The sequence below is a fragment of the Pelophylax lessonae genome (genome assembly GCF_965119305.1).
Source record: "Pelophylax lessonae genome assembly, chromosome: 8".
NCBI lineage: Eukaryota > Metazoa > Chordata > Amphibia > Anura > Ranidae > Pelophylax > Pelophylax lessonae.
Genome location: NC_138775.1, coordinates 163,546,455 through 163,565,992, shown reverse-complemented (window position 1 = coordinate 163,565,992; position 19,538 = coordinate 163,546,455). Strand labels below are relative to the sequence as shown.

At 44.0% G+C, this 19,538-nt stretch overlaps 1 protein-coding gene across 2 annotated transcripts in view; it reads right to left on the bottom strand.

The window, feature by feature from the left end:
• Positions 1–19,538, bottom strand: part of GPSM2 (G protein signaling modulator 2) — a 123,766-nt gene that overhangs the window by 43,805 nt on the left and 60,423 nt on the right. For both annotated transcript variants that reach the window (XM_082264772.1, XM_082264773.1), the window contains 3 exons: positions 13,728–13,883; positions 4,724–4,832; positions 2,664–2,793 (listed from right to left, as the gene is read on the bottom strand). In XM_082264772.1, coding sequence (XP_082120898.1) covers positions 2,664–2,793; positions 4,724–4,832; positions 13,728–13,883 — 395 coding nt within the window. The remainder of the gene's footprint in view (positions 1–2,663; positions 2,794–4,723; positions 4,833–13,727; positions 13,884–19,538) is intronic.

Here is a 19,538-nt window from a genome sequence, read left to right as displayed (position 1 = left end):
TCTACCAGCGTCCAGACCCCCTGAGCACATCTGTGCCGAAGACGCCTCAGAACCTGGATAGGCTGGCATCCATGGTAACAACCATTCAGTACAGGGGGAGAAAGGATTTTCCCTGTCGAGTGCCAGGGAACAAAGTAACCTCTAGAGACTGTGGAGTGTTGGTGACCGGCACATATTAGAATGTGCAGGTAGGCGTCCTTGATTTCGATAGAAGAATTTCCCCCTGTCGTAGGGACGCCACTACCATGTCAATGGACTCCATGCGGAACTTCTGTACTCGCACCAGCAGTCTAGCGCCTTGAGGTCCAGAATTGAATTTACCTTGCCTTCCTTCCTGGAAACTGCAAAGAGGTTTGGGTAAAAACCCCTGAAAACGTTCCAAAAGTGGAACAATGATCCCTTGAAGGAACAAGTCTTGCACTACCCCAAAGAGACCCTTAAGTGATCTGGGGACAAGGGCAGGTTGAAAAGAAAGAATCTTTCTGGAGGATAAGACCAAACTTGATCTCCTAGCCTGACCGAATAACTTTGTGGATCCACGTGTCCTATACCAGGGAGTTCAATGGATCCAGGAATCAGTGAACGCATCCCCCTCACCCCAGATACGGGTGAGGGCACCCCTTCATGCAGAGGCAGCCTTGTCCACAGGTCTGGAAAAGCCAGCTCGTGGCTTGCAAGATCAGGACCTCTTGGAACCACCAGTGAAGTCCCATGTCTTGAGACCCTGAGGGACGAAAAAAACTTCTTCTGAGCCTGAGGAGAATGGCCCACGTCTTTGATGGGGCTCCTTGCCCTTGGAAGCCTGCGGAAGAAGAGTACTTTTCCCCCCTGTGAGACCCTTAACAATGTCATCCAAGGAAGCTCCAAACAGGCAATCCCCTACAAGGGGGAGATCAGATAAGGCCTTCTTAGAAGTCTGGTCTGCAGACCAGTATGTCAGCCAGATAATATGCCGAAGGACCACTGCTGATACAGACAGCCTAGAAATCAAAGGAGCTGTATCCAAGAGGCATCGCAGGCCATGGCCTAGTAGGCCACAAGCCACGGCCTAAATTTTTGTGGGCGCCCAGGAAAAACATTTGTGTACATGTGTATGTATACACACACACACACACTTTAAATTAAAAATTAGTAATCAGATAACCTCTGTTCTTAGCTCCACAATAGAGCTGGGGATAGATAAACAGCAGCACCCTGATCTTCCTAGTGAATGGCTGCTTGGGTGGGGGGCTGGGTCTGTCAGCTTAAGTCTTTATTGCAGCAAAGGCAGACTGTTCCCCCAGCACAGCCAGAAAACTGATCATGCTGGGAAGGATGTGTTCTCACACCTAGCGTGGTCAGTTTGAAACAGGAGAGCAGAGAGACTGGCAGGAACACCAAGTATTTCCCAAAAAAAAATACAAATCGAACCTTGATACTTTTTAAAGCAAAACTTCACCCAAAAGGTTCCACTTTTGTGCCTCCATCCCCCTTCTAAAAAGCTGCACCCCGCACAAGAAAAAAAAAACAGCCTCCTCCCAGGCCTTGCACGAAAAGAGTTCCCGCCGGCTTGCGCTACACTTTTAGTATAGTGCCAGTCTTATGGGGCGAATTGGGCCAGTGGGCAGTCCAGGAGGCAAATCAGTCGGTCACACTTCTACCTGCTGGTATGATATTAAAGGCGGGTGAGGACATTCGGACAGACTGCAGGCCGCCGACCACACTTAATATAACTGGCCCACTGGCTGCTAATGCTAATAAGTGTGGCACCGCAGCCTAATGCTCCGCCTACCCTCCTCCGTCCCCAGGTATGGCAGGCATCATGTCAATAATATAATTTTGTTTCTTTAAACATCCTTGTCCTTGAGCAAGCATAATAATTACCTGTTTGCAAAATTTCATAAACTATGAAAAAGTTTTTTTATTTTTGGCTTTTTTTGTTTGTTTAGCAAAAAAAAAAAAAAAAAAACCCCAGTGGTGATGAAATACCATGAAAAGAAAGCTCAATTTGCATAAAAGAAATTATAAAAATGTTGTTTTGGTGTAGTGTTGCATGACCGCGCAATTGTCATGCAAAGTGTAACATCGCTGAAAGGTGAAAATTGGCCTGGGCAGGAAGGGGCTAAAAGTGCCAAGTAGGCTACTGGTTAAGTACTCATAAATCTTGGCAGTTGGTGCTAATGAGAGTTTCAGATAGCTGCAGGTAGTCACCATGGGCAGGCAGTGGAACAAGACTGGGGTCTGGAGATCCTAATGGTGCTTCAGGAGCAAAAGCAGCAATGGGTGGTAGCATGTAACAGTCTTTAGAGACAGGGTCAGAGCTGGGATTGTGCCATGGCTCTGGACTCAGAAAGCACTTCCATTGCAAGCACTGCACAAAAATCTGGAAAGCATCACATCCCAGGCTAGCCCAGTTCAATCTAGCAGGGTCCAGCCTCCTAAAACTATTGCTGAGGAAATGCAGATCCTGATAGCTGTTCTATATACAGATCAGCTTAGCATTGGTGTACCAACCTACTGTAGGTTGCAGTGTAACCCAACTGTTTCTAAAATTCTGTGCCCCTCAATGGACAATCCCTGGTTACTTATTTAATCTACACATGATTGAAGAAATTAATATTCATGCAATTTATTGTGTGGAGATTGTGAAAAACTTTAGTAAATCAACCTCAATGTGTTCTTACCAAGGGAACTGGTGTCCACATCCTGCATTTCAGACAATACTGAAGTATTCGTGCTATAGCTAAGCCCTAGTACCATCTGTAGGTCAGATAGGTTCAGCTGGGCTGTCAGCTCCCCGTTTCGATCTCCTAGCTGTTGAAAAAAAGAAATATAGCCTAAGAAAATTTGTTAAGCAATAATAAAGGTTAAAAACATTATACAATGTGCTGTAAGCAAAATATCATGCTACTAACATACCAAATGGCAGGTACAATAATATAAATGTGTTAAAAAGTGGGTCTCTTCGTCACTGTAGGTCAGACCAAGAATAGTTACAGCATACAACGAAGATTAATTTTTTGCATATTCCCAATGCTGCAAATTTACATCCCAATTTTTAAAACATGGGATTTTGCACAAAAGTGGTTTGATATTTGGGCCATATCCAAACATGTAACCCATGGCCATACACATTATAAACAGATTGCACAGTTTCATTACAATTTTGTTTAGGGCATAGGTCAACAGGCTTTGGATATGGGTTGATGGCATTAGTTTGACATGTTTCTCAGATTAAGAATTCAGGAGCAGGGGCATTAGACCCGCAGTTGACCTCCTAATCTGAATTTAACCTGTTGCAAGCAGGTTTTGCATACCCATATTTTAGTATGAGAATGCAAAACCCCTTTAAAAAGAGCAAAGATTTATCAACACAGGCCCTTCGATTTACCAAATGTAATGTTAGGGCCTACCAAAATATTTGTATTTGTATCTAGGTAGACCCTTGTGCTACATAGTTGTTGGTACAGTAGGCCTAAAAGGGGATTGTACATTTGGACTGCAAAATGTTTGATCAGCAGGGGGTGGGGGTCCCCAACCACCGGACCAAGGCCTCTATGCAGCCGGGCGAGTGAGCAGAGAGATGACTGTCCGCCCTGCATCACCACAGTTCCGCCCCCACTGTGCAGCCGCTGGCAGCATAGAGAGGACATCCCTCACTGCCCACCCTCACTCTGGGTTCCCGCAAATGCGCATGTGCTGAAAAGCTGGGGAGAGACTGCCAGAAGCCTCTTTCTCTGCTGTTACTGTTGCCTGCCACCAAATTGTTTTTACATTTAAAAAGTGACAAGCTGCATCTAGTATTTTTTGATGCCAGGAAACGGTGGAAAGCTTCAGCTGGTGGCAGGATAGTGACAAGCTGCATCTGGTGGCAGGCGACGTGGCAAGTGACAAGCTGTGCCTGGTGGCAGGCAACGTGGCAAGTGACAAGCTGCGCCTGGTGGCAGGCGACGTGGCAAGTGACAAGCTGCGCCTGGTGGCAGGCCACAAGCTGTATCTGGTGGCAGGAGACGTGGCAAGTGACAAGCTGCGTCTGGTGGCAGGCCACAAGCTGTATCTGGTGGCAGGAGACGTGGCAAGTGACAAGCTGCGTCTGGTGGCAGGCAACGTGGCAAGTGACAAGCTGCGCCTGGTGGCAGGCGACGTGGCAAGTGACAAGCTGCGCCTGGTGGCAGGCCACAAGCTGTATCTGGTGGCAGGAGACGTGGCAAGTGACAAGCTGCGTCTGGTGGCAGGCGATAGTGGCAAGTGACAAGCTCCATCTGGTGACAGGCGTTGGTCGCAAGTGACATGCTAAGGGCTCCTATTGATTCTGCATTATAGGGAGCTGAACTTTTTCATTTTAAAGTACAATGTACTAATAGAAAAAATGTGCTTCAATATCATAATAAACTTTTTAAATTCGGATACCATATCAACCATGGTGCCGTGATGATTGAAGCGCCAACACCAGCCATTGCCCCGACAAATTGCCCACTAAAAACTGCATCCTCTCCAGGGCCTTAACATAATTTCCACGCATCCTGTCCCCAGTGGGAAAAAGTTTGTGGACCGCTGACTTAGAGCATGTTTTACCTTACCCAGAAAGCTTTTTTTTTTAAATTCCCAAAACATTTTGTCCAGATGACCGTTAAGCAGTAAGTCAGTGAGGTTGCAAGATTTTACTTATAAGGAATCAAAAAATGTAACACCCCCTCCCCACTCCAACAAAAAATATTATATGTAAATTGATTGCTTATTTTACCTCTCTTGATATTTCCAAATGCCTCTCTGCAAAGTGCACAGCTTGGTCATGGTTACCTAAGGCAGTGTAAGCATTCCCCAGGCTCCAGCAAGCCCGCCCTTCTCCCACTCTGCAAAACAATACAATTTTGAACTTGAAAACAATTTGCAACTACTATTATTTCTAGGCATCATAAACATTTCTGGTAATAAAAAAAAAAAAAAGGCATAACAGGGAGGTAATTAGAACTATAAAAAACTCCAAACTCAATCTGAAAATAAAGAAAAAATACAAGACCTTTCAAACGCGGGAGGAAAAAAAAAAAAATAGAAGGGGAACCCACCTTGAGTCCAAAATTGTAACATGTCAATATAAAGAGAGCTTCGGGTGTCTCCAATCCAGCACACATTTTACCCACTACTACTATATAGGTGTCTGTGAATTTACTTTTCACCCCCACCTTGAATTTAATTGAGCAGTGCATATTCTGTGGCTGCATTTGACTAGCTTTGCAAAGAATTTCTATGGACAGTGGGGTTGATTTACTAAAAACAGAATGTGCACTTTGCAAGTACACTTGCATTTGTCTTCCTTAGCAAATTTATTGTGGTAAAGCTTCACTTTGTAAAGAATCACCAATATTGTGAAAGAAAAATTAAAACAAACAAACAAAAAAACAAACAAACAAACAAACAAACAAACAAACAAAACACATTTTTGAATGCACATGAAATTAACAGAGCTTTACCAAATTTACTAAGCTCTGCTGAAAAGAAGGAGTTCAACTGCACTTTCAAAGTACAAAGTATATTTGCCTTTAATAACTCCATCCCAATATATCATTGACACACAGCAAAAAGAGGCCTGGTGTTGCTCCTAGTCACCCTGCAGCATCCTTACTAAACAAATCAAAATGCAATTACCAAGAAGAACAAGTCAACAAACAAGCCAAATGGGCGAATTTACTTCCCAATATCAACCCACAACTGAAACAGAACAAAGATCAAGGTCAATATGAAGGGCAAAAGGTCAGCATTTAATGTACTTCTGAGTGGAGAGGGATAAGGGATAGCAACACCTTTCAGGTTTTTACTGCTCTCAGTTTGATACCCTCTCTATGTTTCCTGTTAACCATTATCACCAAGAACAAAAGTGAAAGAAAAAAAACTTGATTTTTGACTTAAAACCGTAAAACCCATTTCTCTGATGTTCAAATTTAGGTCCCAAGGCGGTAAAGCAGACCGCACAAGAGGAAACAAATGCCGAACTCCGTGAAGAAAAGTACACACCAGGTAGTGTGTGGCCAAGGGCCATTGAAAGAACACCGCTAAGGCCGTTACCTGGCCCTTGATAGTACTCAAGGCCAGTTTCTGCTCAGACCCCCGTTGAAGGAAGGTCAAGATCCAAGCCACTGAAAAAGAAAGAGGATGAATCCCAAGAGACTCACACAACCCAATGCAAGTCTTCACGTACAATGGTAGATCTTCCTAGAAGTAGATTTCCAAGCTTTTACCAGCGTTGGAATCACCGACTCAGACAAACCTCTATTCATCAAGACCTGGCCAAGCCATCAAAGCCAGCGACTGTAAAGCAGAATGAAGATTTGTCCTTGGGACAGCAGATCCTCCCTGGAACATGGAACCAGCCACACCAGATCGGCGAACCAAGCCCCGCGAGGCCAGTGCTGGGCCACTAAGATGGCCGGAATCCCTTCTGCCTTGATCCTGCGTAGAAGTCTTGGCAGAAGCAAGAGAGGGTGAAAGGTGTAAATTAGACGATACTGACCCCACGAGGCCACCAGCTCATCTTTGACATTCGCTAGAGGATCCCGTGACCGAGCCACAAACCTCTGCACCTTTCTATTGTGCCGGGACACCAACAGATCCACCTCGGGAATGCCCCACCGGAGACACAACTGATGAAACACCTCCAGATGAAGGGACCACTCTCCTTGGTACACCCTAAAAGAGGACTAATCCTCTCAAACAGCAGCCTGCAAAACCTTGTGGCCAAAAGCAGCATCCGCAGATGCCAGCACATCTACTTTGTAAAATTTTGTGAAAGGGTGCACAGACGACCAAGTGGCCGCCGTGCAAACCTGCATCACCAATGCTTGATGGTGGAAGGCCCAGGAGGCACTAAGCGCCCGTGTAGAATGTGCCTTAACAGGGAAAGGAGGAACCTGACCCTTGACTGAATAGGCCTGCACTACTGTCTGTCTGATCCATCTGGAAATGGTCATAGCAGATGCAGCCAACCCCTTGCGAGGTCCATCCGTAAGGACAAAAAGGGAGTCTGATTTCCTAAATTACTCGGTTGCCACCAAGTACACCCTGATCGCCCGAACCACATCCAGGGAATGCAAGGCAATCTCCTTAGGATGCTTAGGCTTAGGACACAGGGAGGGCAACACAAAGTCTTCATTCAGATGGAAACCAGAGACAACCTTAAGAAAGAATGACTGACAAAAGCAAAGCAACACTTAATCTCAGTGAACCACTAAATAAGGTGAACGACAAGACAAGGCAGCCAGCTTCGACACTCTGCGTGCAGAAGCAATCGCCACCAGGAAGGCTACCTTCTGGGACAATGTAAGCAGAGGAATCTCATGAATATTTTCGAAAGGCAGTTTCTGAAGAACCGACAGTACCAAATTGAAGTCCCACAGAGGCAACGGAGACCGCACAGGTGGAGCCAAGTGGGGAACCCCCTGAACAAAAAGGTGTGATCCAAGGAATGCGTAGCCATAGGACGTTAAAAGAAAATGGCCAAGGCCGAAACCTGGCCCTTGATGGTACCCAAGGCTAGGCGCTGGTCCACACCCCTTTGGAGGAGCGCCAAATTCGAGCCACCGAAAAAGGAATGTGGAGAATCCCCCAGAGACTCAAACCACGCAATGTATGACTTCCAGATGCAATGGCAAATCTTTCTAGACGTAGATTTTCTAGCTTTTAACAGCGTGGGATATATCGAGTCAGACAACCCCCTATTTTTAACAGAAAAGCCGCCAAAGCCAGCAACTGTAAAGCAGGATGGTAGATCGGCCCCTGGGACAAAAGGTCTTCTCTGAGAGGGCGGTCGCCAAGGGACATCGGCAACCAGCCGAAATAGATCTGTATGCCAAAACCGCAAGGCCAGTCTGGGGCACCAGGATGACCGGAATTCCTTCCGCCCCGATCCTTCGCAGAAGTCTTGGTAGAAGTTTCAAGCTGTTCCTCCTCCAGGTCCTGGGGCAAAAGCTTAGTCCATTCCGTCAAGGTCTGGGACACCAAGGCAATGGTGAACACAGGCCTAAGGACCAAACCGGCCATAGTAAACATGTGCCAGACCAAGGTCTCTGCTTTGCTATCAAAAGGGTCCTTAAAAGCCAGAGACTCCTCCACTGGAATTAGAGTGGATTTGTTCAGCCTGGAAACCTGGGAATCCAGCACAGGTGGGAGCGTCAACCTTTTTTAACAGGGACTATTCAAAGGGGTACCTTGTAGCAAAACGCTTAGGAACCACCTCATTGCATTTAGGGCAACCCCCCCCCCGATTTGCAACAATTTTGTCAAAATAGGCAGGAAAGACAAAAATCTTTGCAGCTTTTGAGGATTTTTGGGTACCGAAGGTGACCAGCGCATCCTCCATTTCTAAAGTTTCCACCAGCGCTTTTTTATGCGTGGCTGTAGTGGAAGAGGAATCATCCTCATTATCAGAGAACTCGGGGTGCATGGATGCAGACTCAGCAGGGTAATTCGAGTCCGCGGCGGCCAGATCAGACTCAGAACCTGAGGAGACAGAGGAGGCAGGTGAAGGCGGTGGACAATTTTTGCTGGCCCTTTTTTGCAGGACCAAATCAACCTTGAACACTAAGGACTCCAGAGCCACGCCATAGCAGACAGGGTGGACTGGGACCCAGAAGGGCCCGCCACTTCTGAGAGGGGATCAGGGGATGAAATTTGCTCCAGGGACTCCATGTTAGCCAGGGACCACCCAGGCAACAGTAAAAAAAAACCCTGCCGAGTGACCCCCCGCTGCCACGCTAGCGGCACTACAGGTTCCAGCACAACTACATTTCTGCTATAGCAGAGAGAGGGAGAACTGCAGAGTAACCCCAGGAACTCACCACCCCCGATCAGCACAGATCAGAGCACAGAATGCTGTACCCCATGAGGCGATCAAGGAGAAGGAAGAAGTCTAGGAGTCAGCACTAGAAGTCCACCTCTGCAATCACCGCTCACAAGGCTCCAAAAACATGGCCGCCGCTCTATTCAATGGGAAACCACAGGGGACACCAAGGGACATCTGTAAAGTAAAGGGGGGCCCTCACCAGGACAGCCCCCCAATATATTGCACGTTTGGCAGCCGGCGGCGCATCCCCCCTCCCCGGCCCTCTTTGCCCACTTGACACCCACAAAATCGCACCTGGTCAAGTATGGAACAGGAGGGGGGAGGTAGTTGTAGGTAGATGAGGGCTGATCCACAGGGGACCCCAACATATGAGGGGGGAGCTGTGAAGGAGTAGAACCCAGGGGTCCGACAGTCCCAGGGAGGGGCCCACGTCCACCCTTAGAGGCCACCAGGGAAGGGGGAGGGGACACTACTTACCATACCATGGAACCGGGTGGGCACTGCTCCAGGCTGACCACCTCCACATTGGAATGGAAGTGCTGCGGGCCAGGGGGCATGGTGCGCCTCAGGCCTGGACAAGGTCGTATGCGTCCTCGCAAGACGTTTAACTCGTAAGCCAGCCCCCGTCCAGTGGGGCTATGTCACAGCCAACCTAGCGCGGAGCTTAGGTCTGCACATGCTCACTGGCCAGACTAGGAAGGCTGTAAAGATCTAGAATATCCAGTCCATCGCCCAGTCCAGCAGTTGATTGTAGTTCTCACAGAAATAGAAAATCGGTTTGAGGAAAATCAATCGGTTCGAGGAAATCAAATGAAAAAAAAAAACGGTGAAAAGAAGAAAAAAAAAGCTAGGGCCAGGGATCCCAGCAAGAAAATAGGTCCTCACTCATGACTATGTAGAAAAAAATTGAATGCCTATAGTAGGAAGTGGGAGTATACCCTTGGACTGCCCCATAGGCGTGGTAAAGTTTTTTCCTGCCTAGTGTCCTACTCCTGTAGGGGGCAGCATAACCCAATGGTCAAGATGTGTCAGTCAACGAACGAATGAGAAAAGAAGATTTTTCACATTTTTTTTTTTTTACCGAAGAATGTACGGCGCTTGTTTACACACATGTGTGCATAGGCACATTGCAATTAATGGGCTAGATTTTTTAAAAATCTGTACTGCGCTGCAGTATGCAAGAGGCCTATTAGTAGCCATGCTCTTTATTCTGCTTTAACTGTAAATATTTGGAAAGTATAAGTGTTTTTGAAACAGGTGAACAGTACCATTAGTCCCGGGTTCACATTTGTGCGATGCGGGAATGCAGCGAATATGCAGCGTGATCCCGCATCGCATCCGCACCCCTGGCAGTTCACACTGCCATATGCGATACGCAGGGGGTGTCAATTAAAAGTTAACGACACCCCCAGTTGCTATCGCGTATCACAGTGCGATCTGCAAGTTCGCACAGAATCAGATCGCACTAGTGTGAACCACTATGCCATCCGATTCTGCTGCGGATAAAAAAAAAAGGGTCATGTGCGTGTTTAGTGCGGATGCGGTGCGAATTCAGCCATACAAACAGTATGGCTGAAATTTGCACCGCACATAAGATCGCATGTAATTTAGGAGCAGTGCGCTCCAAATTACATGCAATCTCTGATCGCACTAATGTGAACCGGGGCTTACATTCGCATGTTTGGCGAATGGAAAGCTTCACCTCAACCTAACCCTGAAACCCACTCCTACCCCAACACTTAACACCTTATCTGCAAACAAAATCCTGGAGCTTAACCTTCAAAAGCCTAAACCTACCACCAAAACCCTTACAATTAACATTTAACACTGAACTGTCAAGGAGATAAGCTCACAAGAAAGCTGCTTCAGAATTCATCCAGCCTCTAACTGAAGCAAGCAAGAAGTGCTGAAATTTACTTTAATGGCAGCAATTTAAGGCTAATAGTTTTTTCCTCCCCTTGTTGGCCAAACATTGGGAGAGCTTACTATGATTGTATTTAAAGTATTGAAGCATTTTTGACAAAAGACTTGAAAATTACACATGAATAGATTGTGTGCATTTTGAAGAGGAAGAGAGGGTTCAACTTTTTCCTCTAATAGGAACTTTGAAATTGGACGTTGCTTTTTCTAACTCTCTTGTGGCCTTTTATAATATTTATGGTACTTTCTTCTATTATCCTCAATTACAGTGTCTTTTATAAATAGGTCATGAGCATCAAGGACTATGGACTATGTAATCTACTTGACATGTTCCTGTATAATATAGATCACAAAAAAAGAGAGAGAAAAAAAAAAAAAGTGTGCGCATGCGCAAGTACACACACCCATAAAAGCACCTACCCCTATCACATTTAAAAAAAAACACTAGTTTTCTGTAATCATATAAGCCTGGCTTGTCTGCTAAAAACTGTTAAACCCAGTCAAAAATGTAATATATTGCAGCTTGGATGTGGTGGCTGCATTATTCTTCTTTTTTAGGCTTTTTTCCTCTCTATTTTGACTTGGTGATCTGGCCAGTAACACACCTTCTGTGTTAGAGTGCCCCACTCCTTTGGACAGCAACATTGTCAATCTGGGGGGAGGAGAGGGTTAGTGTATCAAAATCTGCTAGTACTAATACTTTAAAATCTGATACAACTAACAATCTCTTTTGGAAAAAAGGTTACTTAGGCAAAAGGCATAAAAGGCATACTTACATGCCAGATCAACAGACGAAAATAAAAGAAAGCCTTAAAAAAATTGAATGCAGCCTTTACATCTAATAATTGGTAAGCTGCAATATAATAAATGTTTGCCTTTGGGTTTAATGTTGCTTTAAAATGCAGTAAAGTGCATAAGGAGCATATCATCTTGCATATTGTGTGTACAATACATTACATGCTCACTGATCATGTACCAACAAGCTTGATTGGAAGGGAACACACCAAAGTATTTTAATGTTGGAAGGCCTGGTGGATTCATGTCCTTCAATATCAAATACTATTATGTATATAAATATCTATCTACACTTTGTGGCATTACTGTAATGTTGTTCCTTCTACACTGCATATACTGCTGTCTGTTTGTAAATCATGTAGCTTTTCCATTTCTGTATACCTATTAGGATATTGGTGTCCTTTTATGACACGGAGATGAGCAGTGATCCTGCTGATCACAGCTCATTTCCGATCATTCTCAGTTTATGAAACAGAAATGATCGGGGGAGAACATGTTCTCCGCTGATCATCTCTTCACACAGGAATCTGTCATTGACAGACACAGAAACAGCCAGGCTATGAAGCTGCGATCCCCGCACTTCACTGGCGATCTGGGTCAGAATTCACACTCCCGGGTTCACCAGCCTGAAGCGGGGAGTGAAGACAGAATCAGGGGAGAACTGAGGGGGAAAAAGGAAGATTATGGACTTCCTTCTTCCTCGTTCAGACCCCCCAACACAGTAATTATGTCCCCCTGCCATATTTATGTATATATATATATATATATATATATATATATATACACACACATGTATATATATATATATATATATATATACACATACATGTAGATATACATTTAATGTGTATATATATATATATATATATATATATATATATATATATATATATATATATATATACACACACAGTGTATATATATATATATATATATATATATATATATATATATATATATATATATATATATATATATATATATATATATATATATATATATATATATATATATATATACACACAATGTATGTGTGTGTGTGTATTCAGTGTATATATATATATATTTATGTAAGGGGACTATTTATTAACCTCGTGTACTCAGCAGTGATAATTTATCACTGCTTGTTAAAGCGCGCCAGGGGATTTTCATACTACTGTAATCTCGCTTTGTCTCACGAGATTACAGACGCCCCATTGACTTCTACACAGATCTCCGAGAAAACCGTTCTCCTCTGATCACCCTGGGCGAACTGAAGTTCTCCGATTCATAAAAAGGGTGCCAGATGTGATCATTTTCCCCGGTGAACTGTAGAGAAGCCAACGGAGAAAAAAATTCACCCGTTCATAAAAGTACACCATTGTTCTTTTACATCAGAGATCACAAGGTGGAAGTTGATCTCTATTGTTAATGGTCAGAGTTTGAATTGCCTTTTATACCATTTCTGTTAACAATGGTGGGTCACACTTTACCAAAACACTTGGCTGTTGATAAACCTTTTATCTGCATTTGTCACAAAACCATTTAAAAGGTAAAGGACCAAAAAAAAAGGTAAAGCACCATCCATTACTGAAGTGTTTTTGAACCTGTGACACACTTGAGAGTGATTTGCCCCATATAATTCTATATCATAGATAACCTTATTTGTGTCTATTGAAGAGAAAAAACTAGCCTAGTGAACACGCAGCATGGTTGGGACTAGAACTCATGACTTAGCAGTCTTTGTCCACGAGCACAGACCACTACACCAATGTGCTGAGTACCATCTGGCAAATGAAGATATGAAGCTGTGTCCGTCAATGAACGAAAGTAGAAACTAAAATTGAACTTGCATTACAAAATTGTACAGAATCTGATTAGCAGTAGAAAAAAAAAATGATTCATAGATTTTTTTATTACATGGTGAATGCTCTTCAATAAACCCTTTACAAGAAGCTTCTGTTTGTCCCACTCCCTCACACAGGTGACAGTCGGGTAAGTACATGTCAACACATGCAATGTAAACACGCCTTTTACTGCAAATAAGGAGAAAGAGACAAGTGCTAATAGGTTCTTCTGAAGATGGCTTGTTATATGTGGAGACACCCACACATAGCTGCTCCCTGCAGCTTATTGTGAATCTCTGACTAAGGCATGAACTCACTGAATTTAAAGCTGAAGAGAGAGACTGTCATATAATATGAATTTTATTGCTCACCTGTCACTTAGTTCCTTAGCAATGACAAGATGTTTCAGATGATAATCAATCGCCTTCTCGAAGTCTTGAAGTAAGGTGTATGTATTGCCCAGGCTGTAACAGCTCTGGGCTTCCACAGCCCTGTCCTTCAGCTGACGGGCCAGCTGCAATGTGCGCCTGCAGAAACACAATGCAGACTTATGAGATCACCTCAGCTCAGAAAAACTGCATTAAGTTATTACTGCTCTGCCAACACATAACTGATCTACCTACATGTTTTATATGGCTATAAAGCCAGCACTTTACTTCAAAATGGTAATCAAATTACCATAGCATACAAAATTGAAGATCTTTTTGACAGCATGTCCCCAAGAAGAGAAGAAAAAATGAAAAATAATGTAGAAGTTAACCTAAAGTGGTTCTAAGGACTTAAAGTGGAACTACACTGCATCTGAGCACCACAAATCAAAACCTCTATTAAAGTTATTTTTGATATTTAAAGTAAACTCCCCATCCATTCATGTCTCCATGATTTTGCTGAGAAATCATTTTGAAAAATACACTAGCATTTCTGGCAGTGTCAATCTTGTGTAAGTGTAGATGATTCATGTAGCATTTCCTGGAATCCATTTACCCTTAGCTCAAGCATGCAGGCAGGAGGGCGTGCTTAGCTGGGAAAGCCCCTCCTTCCCTCCTGAAGACTTCAAGGATGTAGAACATGATTTGCCTAGGCATGGAAACCAGGAAGTAACTGAAGTAAAAAAAGGTTCAAAACAATTAAATATAAATAGTTAGATCGTTAGTCTGATTAAAAAAAAGGACACAAGTTCATCTAGTTCAACAAATAAAAAGGGGAAAAATATATATCATACAATCCTATAGCTGTATATATACTGTATATATATATATATAGCTGTAGCTATATATCCATAGCTGATCCAGAGGAAGGCAAAAAACCCCCCCAGCAAAGCATGATCCAATTTGCTCCAGCAGGGGAAAGAATTCCTTCCCGATCCTCCGAGAGGCAACTCGGATATTCCCTAGATGAACTTTACCTAAATGTTAGTATTCAGTCAGAACCATCTCTTGAGTGAGGGAGTCTATTTCTCATTTTCACATCTCTTACTGTGAAGAAACATTTCCGTATTTGGAGATGAAATTTCTTTTCTTTTCCTCCAGATGTAAAGAGTGCCCCCTTGTCCTGTGTGATGACCTTAACCACTTGCCTACAGTGCACTTTCACCCCCTTCCTGCCCAGACCGATTTTCAGCTTTCAGCGCTCTCACACTTTGACTGAGAATTACTCAGTCATGCAACACTGTACCCATACAAAAATTGTGTCCTTTTTTTCACACAAATAGAGCTTTCTTTTGATGGTATTTGATCAATACTGGGTTTTTTATTTTTTGTGCTATAAATAAAAAAAGACTGAAAATATCGTGAAAAAACGCATTTTTCTTTTTTTCTGTCATAAAATTTTGCAAATTAGTCATTTTTCTTCACAAATTTTGGCCAAAATTTATACTGCTACTTATCTTTGGTAAAAATAACCCAAATAAGTGTATATTATTTGGTCTTTGTGAAAGTTATAGAGTCCACAAGCTATGGTGCGAATCATTGAAAATTGATCACACTTGATCACACCTGATGTACTGAAGGCCTATCTCATTTCTTGAGACACTAAAAAGTCAGGAAAGTACAAATACCCCCCAAATGACCCCTTTTTGGAAAGTAGACATTCCAAGGTATTTAATAAGGGGCATGGTGAGTTTTTTGAAGTTGTCATTTTTTCCCACAACTCTTTGCAAAATGAAGATTTTTTTTTTTTTTTTTACAAATTGCCATATTAACAGGTTATTTCTCTCACACAGCACATGTATACTTGCAACTACACCCCAAAACACATTCTACTACTCCTCCTGAGTATGGCGATACCACATGTGTGAGACTTTTTCACAGCCTGGCCACATACAGAGGCCTAACATTCAAGTAGCCCCGTCCGGCATTCTAGGAGCACAAATTACACATATAATTTCCTGACAACCTATCGCACTTTTGAAGGCCCTGGAGCACCAGGACAATGGAAACCCCCATAAAATGACCCCATTTTGGAAAGCAAACAGCCCAACGTATAATTTTTGAGGCATAATGAGTCTTTTGAATATGTCATTTTTTTCCACAAGTTTTTGGAAAATGTGGAAAGAAAATGAAAACACATTTTTTTTTACACAAAGCTGTCCATTTATGCAATATTTCTAACACATAGCATGTACATAGCAAAAATTGCACCCCAAAATACATTCTGCTATTCCTCCTGAGTATGGCGATACCACATGTGTAACACTTTTTCACAGCCTGGCCACACACATAGGCCTAACATCCAAGTAGCGCTTTACACAAAGTTGTCCATTTATCCACTTTAAGACTGGGCCTATTTTTGACACTTGGTGTTTACAAGCTAAAATCATTTTTTTTGCTAGAAAATTACTTGGAACCCCCAAACATTATATATTTTTTTTTAGCAGAGACCCTAGAGAATAAAATGGAGATCGTTGCAATATTTTTTATCACACCATATTTGCGCAGCAGTCTTCCAGATGCGATTTTTTTGAAAAAAATTCACTTTTTTGAACTACAAAATAAGAAAACAGTAAATTTAGCACAATTTTTTTCCATAATGTGAAAGATAATGTTTCGCCGAGTAATTAGATACCCAACATGTCATGCTTCAAAATTGCGCATGCTCACAGAATGGCGCCAAACATTGGTACTTAAAAATCCCCATAGGCAACATTTTAAAAATTTCTGCAGGTTACTAGCTTAGAGTTACAGAGGAGGTCTAGGGCTCAAATTATTGCTCTCGCTCTAATGATCGCGGCGATACCTCACATGTATGGTTTGAACACCGTTTACATATGTGGGCGGGACTTGCGTATGCGTTTGCTTCTGCGCGCGAGCTAACGGGGACAGGGCGCTTTAATTTTTTTTTTTTTTTTTCCTATTTATTTTATTTATTATTTTTTTATTTTTACACAGTTTAAAAAAAAAAAAATGTTTTGATCATTTTTATTCCTATTACAAGGAATGTAAACATCCCTTGTAATAGAAATAGGCATGACAGGTCCTCTTTATTGTGAGATCTGGGGTCAAAAAGACCTCACACCTCACAACTACACTAAAAAAGAAAAGAAAAAAAAAAAATTGTTGAAAGAGGAAAAAAAAAAAAGCAAAAAAAAAAGCGGCCCTTTAAACCGGTTGCTAGGCAACGTCTTTTGACGTAGCTCCGGTCCTCCAAGACCATAGAGTTGAGTGAGGGCCATCTTGCCCTCACTCGACTTCCTGTCTCTGAGGATTCGGGACCGGATAGTTTTCCCCGCTGCCGGCGGGTCCGGTAAGCTGGGAAAACGTCTGGGACGCGGCTTAGGGCACCTCTTCCCCTGCACCGTAAGGGTAATTCCGCGGCGAATCCGCCACTGGGACCACCCTTATCTGAAAGCCGACCGCCCGCCGTTTCAAAAAATACCGGGGTTATGGGGGCTATCTGCTGCCATAACCCCAGTATTTAGCTTTTAATGGCCGACGCATATAGTCGTTAGGCGGTCAGTAAGTGATTGCATGCATATGGCAAACAGGTGACGATGACTGATGGGGTGACAGGTGACGATGACTGATGGGGTGACAGGTGACAATGACTGATGGGGTGACAGGTGACAATGACTTATGGGGTGACAGGTGACAATGACTGATGGGGTGACAGGTGACGATGACTGATGGGGTGACAGGTGATGATGACTGATGAGGTGACAGGTGACGATGATTGATGAGGTGACAAGTGACGATGATTGATGGGGTGACAGATGACAATCACTGACGGGGTGACAGGTGACGATGATTGATGGGGTGACAAGTGACGATCACTGATGGGGTGTCAAGTGACGATGATTGATAGGGTGACAGATGACGATGACTGATGGGGTGACAGGTGACAATGACTGATGGGGTGACAGGTGACGGTGATTGATGGGGTGACAGGTGACAGGCGATGGTCACTGATGGGTGACAGGTGACGGGCAATGGTGCACGGCGGTACTGATGGCAGTCTCTGGTGACCGGTGAACTTTAGGCTATGTTCACATGTGAGCGTAGCGATCTCGGGCAGAATCACTGTGATTCCGCCCGTGATCCAGAAATCATTGCAAATTGCGGGGCGCCTGTGCGTTGCCCGTGATTTGCAATAGCACCCCAAACGCTGTGCGATGTTGCTGCGATTTCCGCCTGCCGAATCGAGGTAACATCACGCAAACAACGCATGACGCCCCAAAGAAGCTCTTGTACCTTTTTTGGGCGTCATGCGTTGTTTGCGCGATGTTACCGCGATTCGGCAGGCGGAAATGGCGGCAACATTGCACAGCGTTTGGGGTGCTATTGCAAATCACGGGCAACGCACAGGCGTCCCGCAATTTGCAATGATTTCTGGATTGCGGGCAGAATCGTGGTGATTCTGCCCGCGATCGCTGCGCTCACATGTGAACGTTATGGGTATCAATTTCTGGGCACTGATGAGGTGACTGTTGGGTGACAGGTGACATTGGGGGGGGGCTGAGGACTGTGTGGGGGGACCTTTATTTGTGTGATTTTACTTTTTCAGGTACACAGAGCAGTAACTCACTGTTTCTAGTTCTTCTCCCCTCATACTGGAAACTGTATGAGGAGAGAAGAGCTAGTAACACTGAGTTACTGCTCTTTGTTTACATTTTCTGATCGGCTGTGAATGGATTCACAGCCGATCACATAGTAAACAGTCACTGTCAGTGACTGTTTACTACTGCCGGTGACAGCTGTGTTCCTACGGAACACAGTGCAACCGACATGACCGCGCTGCGCGCTCCCGATCGCGCATGCGCGGTCATCTCCCGGCCGCCTCCATTGTGATCGGCTGTGTCATTGGAACACAGCCGATCACGTGGGAAACAGCCACGCCCAGTGGCTGTTTCCCCCCTGCCGGTGACGGGGGGTGTCCCGGGGACACCCCGACAACGGCAGTGCACGGCGGCGCGCCCGCGATCGCGCGCCTGCCGTGCATTTCCTGGGTCACGTCATATGACGTCCGCCCAGGATAATAGCCGCACCGTCCCGCCGTCATATGACGGCGGGCGGGCGGTAAGTGGTTAAAGTGAATAAGTCAACACCAAGTCCACTATATGGACCACTTACATCTTTTTCTCCTCTTCTCAAGAGAATAAATTCAGTTCCTCAAATCTTTCCTCATAGCAGAGCTCCTCCGTGCATCATCAGTTTGGTTGTCCTTCTCTACACTTCCTCCAGTTCCCTGATATCTTTTTTTGAACTGGCGCCCAAAACTTAACTGCATATTCCATATGAGGTCTTACTAATTATTTGTAAAGGGGCAAAATTATTTCTCTCTGTCTTGGGTCTATACCTCTTAATTTAAGAAAGGATTTTGCTAACTTTAATAATAGCATGCAATGCCAATCTCCGGTTTTCAAAGTAAAACTATAGGCATTTTTGGATAGAGTATGGGAGGGTTATAACCCGTCAGCCATCAGGTATTTTTTTTTTGCCATCTATGCCCCATTGCGGAGATTTCCCTTTACTTCCTGTCCCATAGCCAAACAGGAAATGAGAGGAAATCCCTGCAAATTAAGGGAATTCTTTGGGGACCCCCAAGTCACCAGAACTAGTGTCCCCATAGGAAGGTTTCCTCTCTATTACTTTTCTAGGGACAACTCAAAATTTGGGATTTTCTTTTAATTTCAATGACAATGGTAAAAAGGACAAATAGAGAGGGAGAATCACCTTAATGGGGGCACA